Source organism: Carassius carassius, chromosome 23 (assembly GCF_963082965.1).
Source record: "Carassius carassius chromosome 23, fCarCar2.1, whole genome shotgun sequence".
In the NCBI taxonomy this organism is placed as follows: domain Eukaryota; kingdom Metazoa; phylum Chordata; class Actinopteri; order Cypriniformes; family Cyprinidae; genus Carassius; species Carassius carassius.
In genome coordinates, this window is record NC_081777.1 from 24,564,071 (window position 1) to 24,576,391 (window position 12,321).

General features: G+C 36.9%; 1 protein-coding gene across 2 annotated transcripts in view; it reads left to right on the forward strand.

Moving 5' to 3' along the window:
* The window catches only part of LOC132101612 (ankyrin repeat and BTB/POZ domain-containing protein 3-B), a 79,509-nt gene that overhangs the window by 37,281 nt on the left and 29,907 nt on the right, over positions 1 to 12,321 (forward strand). For both annotated transcript variants that reach the window (XM_059506688.1, XM_059506687.1), the window contains exon 2: positions 11,184 to 11,327. In XM_059506688.1, the coding sequence (XP_059362671.1) occupies positions 11,184 to 11,327 (144 nt within the window). The remainder of the gene's footprint in view (positions 1 to 11,183; positions 11,328 to 12,321) is intronic.

Sequence of the window (12,321 nt, forward strand, 5' to 3'; positions counted from 1 at the left end):
ATTTTAAACAGATCTGGTTACTTAACGTATAATCTGCTTCAGGATTTAATTGGTCTAGCCTTTAGAAATATTTAAAATTGGATCAAAGGATTGGAAGGTTACCAACCAGCATAATCTAAAACTAAAACTAAAAGAACTTCAGTTTGGTCAAAGGAAGTGAGAATCTTTCATTTCTGATGTATTTTCTTTTTTAAATTGCTGATGACATCAGCTATAATATAGAGCTTAGAATGGTTTATAGTCTCTCTCCACCTTGCATTTGCATTTTGCCTAGGGATATAGCATTTCATTTTACCCTGTTAGAGTATCCCAACATATTTTTTAAATTAATTTTGCTTTAGTCATTTTTGCATCATAGAATGTTTGAAACCATACTGACATTTACTGTAAAATCACCTTCTAAAGTTAAAGGCACTGTGTTTTTCATAGAATGAGATACTTGTTCAATAGCTTTGTATTTAAAATGCTATGTTACTATTTTTTTAATAAAAAAAAATATTTTTTAGTTTTCTCAGTCACTCTAGATTTTTTTTTCTTCTTCCCGTCAGAATATCCCAGCATTTTTTTGACTTCACTGACTTTATTAAAGTATAAGGCACCGTTTCATAGAATGACTCATATGCTGGCACACGCTAGCTTTACATTTCACGATAGCGGTCTCTTAATATGAAACCTTTTGCCCACCAATCTAACATTATTTTGATCTACCCAAGATTGGACTCAAATTTCAAATTTGGAAACGACTCCTGGAGACTGGTTTGATTTTTTAAGGGGTTTCCACCCTCTTTTCAAACAACATTAGCTGTGACCTCTTTGGCAGTCGATTCAGTATTATGTAATGCATGTGAATATGCCTATTGAATCTCTTTTAGCTTGGCTTTAGCTGTATTTGGCCATCACGGGCAGCATAAACAGAGAGAAAGCCATAATCGGACATCAGAAGTCTGCCTAAAAAAATTTTTTTTAGCTTGAAGCGCTAACCTTGTGCTATACATTATATAAAAAAAAGTTTCAGCAGGGAGCCACTGAATGTTGAACTTTAATCTGTAGTTAAGAAGCTCTGCTTCCAATAATATTTTTCATCAATGTGTTGCATAAACCTCACTCAGTTTTGGCTCTCAGCTTGGTGAGTTTGTTCAAAGGAGAGGAATGAGGCAAGTTGAACATTTGGAAAACAAGTTAACGCTTCATCTACTCTGGTTCTCTGGTTTGGAGCTGGTTTTCTGCTAGACTGCCAGCTGGAGCCAAGCTCAGAGCTCTGAGTCAGGATGACGCTAGTGGAGATCCGCTTCCAGTGCACCTCACGGTTGAGATCACGTCGAATAGAATAATACTTACACTCTTGTTCCATAAACACAAGCTCTGTTGTCTTAATGGACACGATTACCTTCCAGCCCTCGCTTGTCGTAGAGGAGAGCACCAGCTGTTGTTGTGCATGCTCAGCTAATGTCGTGAAGTTTGTTTACAAAGGTCAAAAAGTGTTGTGTCTCTGAACACACCAAAGCTGATTCACACCATCAGTCAAATTCATTAAACAAGCAAATTTTGCCAGCTGAGCCCCGAACACATTCTGCCATACATTAGGAGTTTATTCATGGGAATTGAACCAAAAGATATTAAAAAATAACCCTTTTTTATATCTATATTATCTGTGTTTGTGTGTATGAGATGGATTTTACTATGTAAAAGTGTGTATGAGGTGATATGGTGGCAAGAAAGAATTAGTCCCTTTTCCACATCACATTGCTATTCCTAATGTAACTGTGTGTATTTATACAGTATGTGTGTCTGTGCTTATGTATGAGAGGAAGCGAGCGACAGTATTGTGATGGTAGCACTATTATGCCTGGAGGAAATGCTGTGACAATGAGTAGGTAAGATGCATTTGTGAATAACCCCCTGCTGAAAAATTGAATGCAAGATTAAATTTCATAGATTTACATGCTGATTTTGCAAGAACAGAGGGTTTTACTTGGAAATAATAAGTCATGACCCCATAAAATGAACAGGTCTAATCATTCTGCTATAAAAAGCTCATAAGCTTGTTTCTCCATTGTGTATGACAGGTTTTATTGGTGCATAATCCCACAAGTCCTGTGTTCGGGATATAAAGTTATTAAGTAGCTAGCTGGATGAAGAGGTCAAAGCCAGGCCCTCATAGAATCTATTCAGCAGATTTCCAATAAATTGGAGTAACCTTCATTCACAAAGTTCTGCTTCATGTGTTATGAGAAAAAGTTACAATTACAAGAAATAAAGTATATAAAGTAATAAAGTAAAAAATCTTTTTTTCTGTGATGGAGATTGCTTTTTTGTGTGTGTGCAACCAAATAATTTGTCAGTAATTGGATAGATGGCTTCCTGTAAACAAAAGAAACTATGATCGCAAGTTCTGTCAATACCAAATAAAGTTAAATGGAACTAACTACCATAGTTACCTAATGGCGCTTTTGTGAAAACGCACCCCTGATTATGCTTGATCCAAATAAACTGGGATCAGACTGAAAAGGGTAGTGTAGACCTGAAATAATATGACTGGTAGGAAAAAAATTAGCATTTAAACATTTAAACAACTATTTTCTTAGGTTATTGGTTTTATAAGAAAAACACTCTTAAACAGAACTTTCAGAATCTGAAGGATTCATTCGTATTAACTAAAATTATGCTTCTGAACATACCTAATGTGAAAAAAGACAGCAAATTCCACTTGGACCTGGTTTCTCTCATGCTAGCCTAAGAAAGAATAGACCTGACTTTTTTCTAAAACAATAAGAACATAAATTGTAGTAACTGATTACAAAATAGAAAGACTGGACAATGAATCCATGAATACTGTTCTTGATTAAATGTATTAAATGTCAAGCGCAATTGGCAGGCGTTCTTCAAAATTGGATGTACAATCAGAAAATTGTCGGAAAATATTAACGGTTGAACAAATGCACTCAGTCTTTTACTGGAACTTGTACTTGTAAATTTACTTGGATTTGTAAATGCCAAGGTTTTTTTTCAAGTACATCAAATGACTATTTTAACTTGATTGGTTATTCTTCTATAACGTCCTGCATAAGCCTCAATCAAATTGCTCTCTGGCGTCATGTGCAGCCGTGTTAAAGAGCCAGTAGCCCAGAGTGCTTCTCAGCGAAGTCAAAATGATGAATCGCACAGATCCAGTCAAACAATTACTGAGCAGTTTGGTGCTCAGTTGCATGCATATTACCACTCAGCACCAGGAAGAATGCAAAGAGTATTGAGCAGGGACTCAAAATAAACTAAAGTTTTCACATATAAATGCCTCAGAGGAAACGCTCACTGGAATCTCCTCAGAACTGTTGTACAATTCTTCCAACAGTGTACCCCTCTGTTTGAATGACCGGAGATTTGTCTTCGAGTCTTCGAGAGTGTCGACTGATTACACGCTGTCCCAGATTGCTGATAAGAGAACGTTTTTGATTGTTAGTGACAGCAAGGCTTACTTCAGCAGGGGAGAGCTGGGGGCAACACACGTGCTTTTTTGGTGATGTAATCGGGGTCACTGCAGGAGGTAGCGCTTTCCATTACCAGTTGTTTTGGAGTTTTCCAGAGAGAAGGACCACAGGGGATCCAGGCCATCTATGACACAGACACTTAGCTCAGTATCTGAGCACGCAGCAGGCGTACACAGCATGGTCATTACCCAGCATTCATCGACAGGACATGTTTCCACATGCAAACACGACCGTGTTTGTGTTTTAGTGCCTTTCATCTCTTCTGATAACAGTTAATGTCAGCTTTCACAGAGATTGATATCATTTCTGTCTGTGTGAATCATATTATTTTGAGGTTTTCATTCACAGATCTGCACTACTTTCATGCTTTCGGACTTTGTTTTGCGGTTCTGACTGATCAATATCTAATGCTTCTAGTGAAGATTGCTGAAGGTCTAATAGGTTTTTACATTTATTCATTAGGCAAGTCAATAATTTACTAGAGATTCTCACAAAATTGATTTGAATGCAACACTGCCTGTTACTAAAAGATACTATAGCATAATGAACAAAGTAAACAGAAAGTGGAAATATGAAGAAAAATATTGGAACAGAGTTCAAATCAGTTAAATCTATAGGCCTAGCGTGAAACATACAGTCTGAATCACAAACAAAATCCTCTTATAAGTTGGTTCTTTTTAGTGAATAAAAACGTATAGTATAAACAATGTAGTTTGACTCCCAAATGCATGACTCTTATGAACTGATTCTTTTTAATCAATCGAACAAACATAACAACCAGTGTAGTTTAATTCCTTAACAAATGACTCTAAACAGGTTCTTTTTAGTGAATCAAGACGTAAAGTACAACCAGTGTAGTTTGATTTTTGAGTTTGACCCTTGTAACCCATTTTTTTAAAAAGGGAATAAAGATACTGTAAAAACTGTGTAGTTTGTATCCCAAATGAATGACTCATATAAGCAGGATCCTTTTTAGTGACTTAAAACCAGACAGCATGACCAGTCTTGTTCAACTAATTCACAGACAATTGAGGCTGTTCTTTTTAGTGAATCAAAACCTTGTAGTGAACATGTTCTTTCTACTGAATCAAATGCGTAAAGCATAGATTTTAGCTAGGTTTGTGAGAAATGTGAACACATTTCGGTTGGCATAATATATTTAAGACCAGTTTATGCCATGGCAATCATTAAATAGTCTAAACATACCTTTTTCTGGAATTGTTGTAAATTAATGTATTGATTTATTTCAGTCATTTGGAAATGGAGTTGGAAGACCTGTCTGAGACAGTTATTATTTCTCCATTATATAAATTCTATTTGGTGACGTTAGTGGCTTATAAATTACACACTTCACCTTGAAAACTCCAGTCAATGGAGATTGGAAGAAAATAGTTAAAAGCTTTTGTGAGCTCTTGTTTATGTGACCTGCAATTCAAGAACCAGTTTGGATCATTTAGAAGTCAACACACAATCTGTTCATCCATCACACCGTTAATAGGCCTTTTAAGGCGAATGTTGTTTATGCACATGCCATTGCTGTTTTCATTTTATGTCATCTCTTGTATTCACCTAGTGTTTTCTTGTCCTTAGTATGTTATAAATGCCTTCAGGGTCAGTGTTACATGTGTTGAATACTAATATTGCTAACATATTTGCATATTTTACTGTTTAAAACTTTGGTGTTGGTAAGTGTTTTTGGGCAAAAAAAAATTAACATAATAAGTCTCTTTACTATCACTCTCGATCAATTTAGTGCATCATTGCTGAATAAAAATATACATTTCTTAATGTTTTTAGTGTATGTTTGCTGTATGCACAGTTGCTTAGTGGAATTTTTTGAGTGGATTGTGCTGACCGTTTCTTTGACAGTCATGTGTGTCTTAAATTCAAACAGACACATGCCGTCAGCGACAAATCCGCGGACCGATCCAACTTTCTGATCACCGAACAACTCAGAGCAAATCCCTGGGGATGATTCCAAAAACCATTAAAGCTCTGCGGTCAGCCAGTACTGGAGACATACTGCGCAGTCACACGACGCATGTAGACACCGCCGCATCCCTCTCCTCAAACTCCTCCCTCCGTTCCACAGAAATGCAGCATTCCTGGTTCTTATTGCCATACATATGGACTCCATCTGCTTGGGGCTGCCAGAATGATTAAGCCTATTACAAAACTCTCTCAAACTATTGTTTCAGTTGTCCACTATATAGTTAAATCGAGGGTGTAGGATATAACGCCATTGCACAAGTCTCTAGTGTGTCACAAAAATACCATCTTGCACAAGAAATATTGGTTATTATTTTACTTATGTGTGGGTTTAACCTAGCATAGAGGTTAGTAAAGGAGTTGACCAAGCGCAAAACTGCGTGAGTGTAGTAGGTGTTGTGGGTGTAGGTTTACATGGTGTGGCTTGAATCACTTTCTAGCTTTTGCATGCTGGCATTGCACTGTGAGAAATCAAGGGAGTTGTTTTTCCACATTTGTACTTGCAGAGAGACAGAAGACGTGTGTGTGTGTGTTTTCATCTGCATTCTCAGGCTAAGTGAGCAGGCCGGGCTTCACGGGCCTTTAAAATAGATTTAAATACAGACTCTAAGCTCCAGTGAGGTCAGTGGCGTATCTGCACTCGGCACGCGTGCATGGGAAAGCTGGGAAAACTCTGGTATGTCCCAGCAGTTCCTCCCCATTGACTTCCCAAGCATACTAGCTCTTCTAATGTCCCCTTGTCAGCCTGTCAAAGCGCTTTTGGTAGACTGGTCCACTGTGGAGCATGCGATAAGTACTGTAATGCAATTCTGGCACCCTAGAGGTAAAATGCAAATGATTTTATAGAGCCTCCTGTCTGAGCCAACCTGTGGATGCTGTGTTTTTTCCAAACCAAAGCCTTTGGTTTTGGCCAAAAGGAATGTGTTGTATGTTGCTAATGTGAATTCATTGGGTTTTGACATTTGTTACAGGGCACTGACGCCTGCACACCCACAATCCTCAGCTAGTTTAAACCTGGCTGACGCCTTCATTATTCGTTCTCTCTTGTTTATCAGCTTGAAAACAGCATGTATTGAATTCTGCTAGTCTAAGTTAGCTTGAATAACAGTTTTCAACATTTTCCAATTACTTATTGAATGTACATATAAATAATGAAGTTGCAAAGAGCACCCTCAGATACAGTATATTATAATTACATCTATAAGTGACAATTTCCCCCTAAATTTGCAACATTACAGATTTCCTTGCATTAAATAACACAATTTTGAAACAAGTCCCCTTTTTTCCTTTTTGCAATCAATTACTATTTTATTTATTTATTTTACATTCAACCAAGTCTCCTTAATTTTGGACAATATACACTACTGTTCAAAAGTTTAGTATCAGTAGATTTTTCTTTTTTTTAAATTAATACTTTAATTCACCATGTGACAGTAAAGTCATTTCTAGTGTTACAAAAGATTTCATTTATTGAATCTGCTAGGTTTGCTTTAATAAAAGTAGTTTTCAAAGTCACATTCTGCAAAAATCCATTGCTATTTGAGGTCAACCAAAATGCTTTATTAAAAAGAAACTACATCACAAAGTTATGACTTGTCACTCTACCATAATAACACACTCCAGTTGTAATATGGCCTCTAAACCACATCCCCATCTCAAGGAGGTCTGTATCTTTTAGGTCAAATGTCTTAAATAAATCCATTGATGTCCAGCAGACAGTCAGAATAGAGAAAATGTATGTTGTAAATTGGAAAGAAAAGCTGGAGGCTCTATTTTTCTCAGGCTACTTATGTCATCATAATCTGAGTTCCTTGAGAATAGAGACTTTGTGGAACGGGTATCACTGTAGACACACTTTTAATGGTTTCCAAACCCACAGGCCTTTTGGATAGCGAGCTGGAGTGAGGGAGGTCTTAATCTGCAGTGGCATCACTGGCAGATACTGCACACTTGAAGAAGACAAATAAGGAGCTTGAGGGAAAAAACTTTTCACTTCATGACCTGGCATCATGATCATTTATTTATTATTATGCAGCATTATGCAAATGTATTTATACACTGGTCGCCATAACTCATTACAACCATGAGTGAAGTAGTGGAGGCTCTACTGAATGACAGTATGGTTTCAAGCTTCAGGCTTTTTCCTTGCACCCTGATGCTCTGGCTGTTCTGTTTTTTTTTTTTTACTCAATCTTTAATACCCATGAAATAGTGATTTTCTTCTTTTCAATCAATTCCTTTTCAATAATTTAACTGCAGGTAATTATTTTTATTGCAGCAGGATGCTGTTACCTGACCTCTGAATAACCTGAAAAATATTAATACTAAAATATACATATTATTATTCTACATTCTATTCAATTATTTATTGAATAAACTGACTCGGGATCAACCTCAGATATATATTAATGTATAAGCATTTGAGAACTTACATCAAACATAAAGTGTGTATATATTAAACAAAGTGGTGTTTTTTTGTTGTTGTTTTTGCATTTTTGCAATTTATTAATTTTTTTTACTTGTAACTTGACAAACACAAAGCATCCAAATGTTTTAATTTAAAAAAAAGCATTACAAGTATGCATGAAATGGATCAACAGTGACAGTAAAAAGTGCAATTTTTTGCACTGAATTATATTTTCAAATACATAAAAAATTTATTTAAATAATATTTTAAAATAATAATATTTTTACAGTATTTTTTTTAATCAAATAAATGCAGCATCAGTAAGCATACGATACTTATTTCAAAAACATCATTGTGAAATATTTTGCTTGTGCTATATTTTGCTTGTGCTATTTTTCTTAAAAATAAATGGTACACTTCATATTTAGTTTTCGGAAGCACTGACCTTCAAAATATATTTTCGGCAGCAGGCCAACTGTAAAAACCTGCCATAAAATGTTTTTGAGCATGATTTCCTTTTGAAGCATAATCACACAGAACAAAAGAAGGCCAGGATTTGGAAGAAGCCAGGCTTTTAAAGTTATTTAAAGTGCGTGTGTGTGCATTTCTCTATGTGTGAAGTCTTTATAGCCTACTGTAATTTGAAAAGTTTACCCTGACCGATGTTTGAGGAAGTGGAGCTGAAAGGAAAGCGAGCGAGATGCCAGTCTTACCACCCGTTGCTTTAAGTGTTTCAGGCTGGCTGTGCATGAGCCTGGCACACTCATCTGTCACGGAGACCCGCTGAGAGTTTTAATAAGAGCTGTGGACTCAGGAGATTATAGTGAACGAGGGGGAATTTTGCTCCGCTCTAGGATCTTATACACCTGTCATTCATTCTTCATTTAGCTGAGGCGAGGGCAATGGAGAGCAAGATCTTATCATTAGAATCTGCAGGGATGCGAATTAGTTTGTATTAATACATGAATACACTAGCAGTGTACTAGGCCTAGGACATTGAGGTGTGGTCTTGCATTGCTAAACACCTGTACTTCCTCCCATGCCGCAGGCAAGTAACCATCACTCCACCCCTGCCTTGTCTCCATGGCAACCTAGTTCAAATTCTATCAGGATGTGCCTTATTTTTTATTCCTCCTTGAAGCAAAGCACTTACTGTAAGATGGAGTGCATGATCTATATAGCAGCAATTATATAAGGGTGCATTTTTAATAATAATAACATGCCTTGAAAGACCTATGTTGAGTTTGTCGAGCAATATATTTACATTATGATAAGCAACATACACTGCTGTCACATTTCCCCGAGTGAAGCTGATTAGGGATTTACATCATTCCCTCTCTCAGGAAGGCCCATAAAATTACATTTGTCTCACGAGAGTAAATGAGACGGTTCAAACGAAAGCCCCTCTGTCGGTGGAGGACAACAAAACGGAGTCATTTGTTTCCGCCACATCATAATTTAACACGCCGTCGGCTCCAGGAGTGTTTGGCAACAATGGGACTGATGGAAACACAAGGATGAGAGTGAATCCAATTTTCGAGGAGCCCAACCATCCTGTTAAAAACAATAACCACTGTGATTCAGACACTAACCGAGTCTCACCCCAGCGGTTTGGCTGTAAGCTGGGATGAAAAGCTTTGTGATGGTATAGTAGTGTTGAACAAGCGAGCCTTCAATCTAATGTTGATTTCAGGGACGCTGTGTAATGTGGAGTCTGTTTCATTGGTAAAGTGTAGAATCCTTTCAGGTGTCATTATTGAAACATTAGCATTGAAGGAGCTATGTGGAGGTTTTTACGTAAAAAAAATCTTTAAGATAGAGTCTTCATTTGTACATGTATGAGCCAACCATGATGTAAAAAAAATAATGACACCTCGACTGTCCACCACGGTTGCCTCTATCAGCCTGTAGGCTCAATTTTGTGTGGAGGAGTCGGGCCAAAATTGGCGCGAAAATTCACAAAGTGTGACGTCATGCGCGTTCTCGTCTACTTGGGCTTACAACCGTACGGCACACCAGCCATTATAGTAAGCAGCGGCAATAGTGTTTTCAAATGGACTCTGCGGATGGAAAGAAGCGACCAGCCTCCAGCACAATTCAGACACCCACGGACACTCCTCGTAAGTTAAAAAAAAAAGAGCGTGTGCACTGAGAACGAGCATGAGACTGGCTGCAGTTCCTCTAACGGCCACTGGTGTCAGTAACGGTTAGAAATTTCAGAACCTACGCAATGCTCCTTTAAGTTATATGCATGTAGACTTAAGTCTGTGTTCTACAAATAGAGGACAGCAGTTCTTTACAGTAATTGCTGGTTGTCCGGGAAGGTGATATGCCTCCCTTTCTCCTTGTGAGCAGACAAAACAAGCAGCCGGCCAAGTTTATTACCTGTTACCGCCTAGAAGGGAGCCCTCGGGGACCTGTTATAAAGATTGCCTGCTTATTATTGTTAAAGAGATAGTCCATCCAAAAATGAAAATGGGATAATTTATTCACCCTTATGTTTGTTCCAAACCTGTTTGACTGTCTTTGTTCTTTGGAACATACAAGAAAATATTTTGATAAATGTTGATAACCAAATGGTTTCTTTTCCATTGACTTCTGTTTTATGGACAAAAAAAACTCAATGGAAGTCAATGGAAACCAATATATATATATTTTTTACTAATATTCTTCAAAATAGCTTCTTTCATCTTTCACGAAAGAAAGAAAGTTACATGGGTTTGGAACGACATGAGGGGTGAGTATTATAGAGTTTTCATTTTTGGTGAACCATCCCTTTAAATAAAATGACGATCCTCTGCAGTTAATGGGTGCCGTCAGAATTTAAACAGGTTAAAATAAAAAACACAACATTCCGCAAGTAGTCCACACCACACCACTCCATCAATGAATATCTTGTGAATTGAAAAGCTGCATCTTTGTTAGAAACACATCCTCCATTAAGGTTTTTTAAAATACCACTTCTGGCCAAAATATGAGTCCATATTCATAAAATCACTTCCTCTAGCCTCCAGTAAAAAAAAAAACAAGAAAAACATGTACATCAAAATTTTCATAGTTACTGTTTTGGACTATTTTCGCTTGTAAACAGTGCTTGGTCTGTTCAAATTTCTCTCCTGATTTAGACGAGACGACTTTTCCACTGGAGAAAGCAATATTATGGATTGAGGATTTTAGCTGGAAGCAGTGGTTTGAAGTTTTTATGATTTTAGCCGAAAGCAACACCAGTGTTTTTTTTTAACAGTTAAAACAGGTGTATTTTTTTTCTAGCTGAATATACATTTTTTTATTCTTCTGTGCAGGAATCCTCAGTTTGCCGGACAGTTTGAGCCTGCACAGGAACCAGCAGCGCTCAAATAAAGCTGGAGATGCCTACAGTCAGTCCGAGCAGCGTACTATTGAGCAGTCCCTGCTGGCCACACGCGTGGGGAGCATCGCTGAGCTCAGTGAGTAACCAATGTCTATTTTTCAACTTAAATTAAAGCTCTTCTGGCAGTTTAAACTTTATTCATTCCTTGTTCAGATAAGGGGAAGCCTCCATCATTCTTTGGTTAAATACTTGTTTGTGTTTGCATGTGTGTGCACAGACCTCTTTTAAGAGTTTTACCCAGTATTAGTTCTGTCGGGTGATCTACAGCTCTGTTTGATTTGCATGTAGAGCACATTTTCACAGTACTCAGGAACAGCTGCATGCTGGTGCAGTGTGTTTAAAGGTATACATTTCAATGCAAATTCATTTCGTTTGAAGTATTAGCCCCAGGTTGGAGCATTTCACACTAAAGTGGTATTTGTTTACTAATAGAAATCCATCTGCTCAGGATTCAGGTCTCCATCTCTCACCTCAAACAGGCCTTTAACTCTCAACATCCCATCCAGCACAATCAACTCTCATACAAGTGCCATGCACTGTATTTGATTTCCCCATTCATTTAATGCACTGCTTTAGATATATCAGTTTTTAAAAGATGGATGATATTAGCTGTTAACTATTTAACAAAGCACTCAGTTAGGCAGCCAGCAGTTTATCCAATGTGTATCTCCATCTGGTTTAACAATGAGTAAAAAGTAAAAACATATTGTATTGTTAATAATTAATAATAATAATCAACAAATGTGTAAAATAATTTATTTAAATTGTGAAATTAGCCAATTAAATTTATTATTTTGTTTACGTGTGAGTTTTTTGTTTGATTCTTTTTTGTGTTTTGTACACACTCACACATCTATAATATATAATGCATAAATTTGCATTATATATTATATATTATAGCAGTTCTTATCTGCTTTATTATAATATATTAACATATATGCATTTATTTTTTGTTTTATGTATATATTAATATATATGCAATATATGAGCAATATCACACACATACACACAGACACACACGTTTGTTTTTGTGAAAAGTGGGTTCATCCCATAGGTTTTTATACTGTATA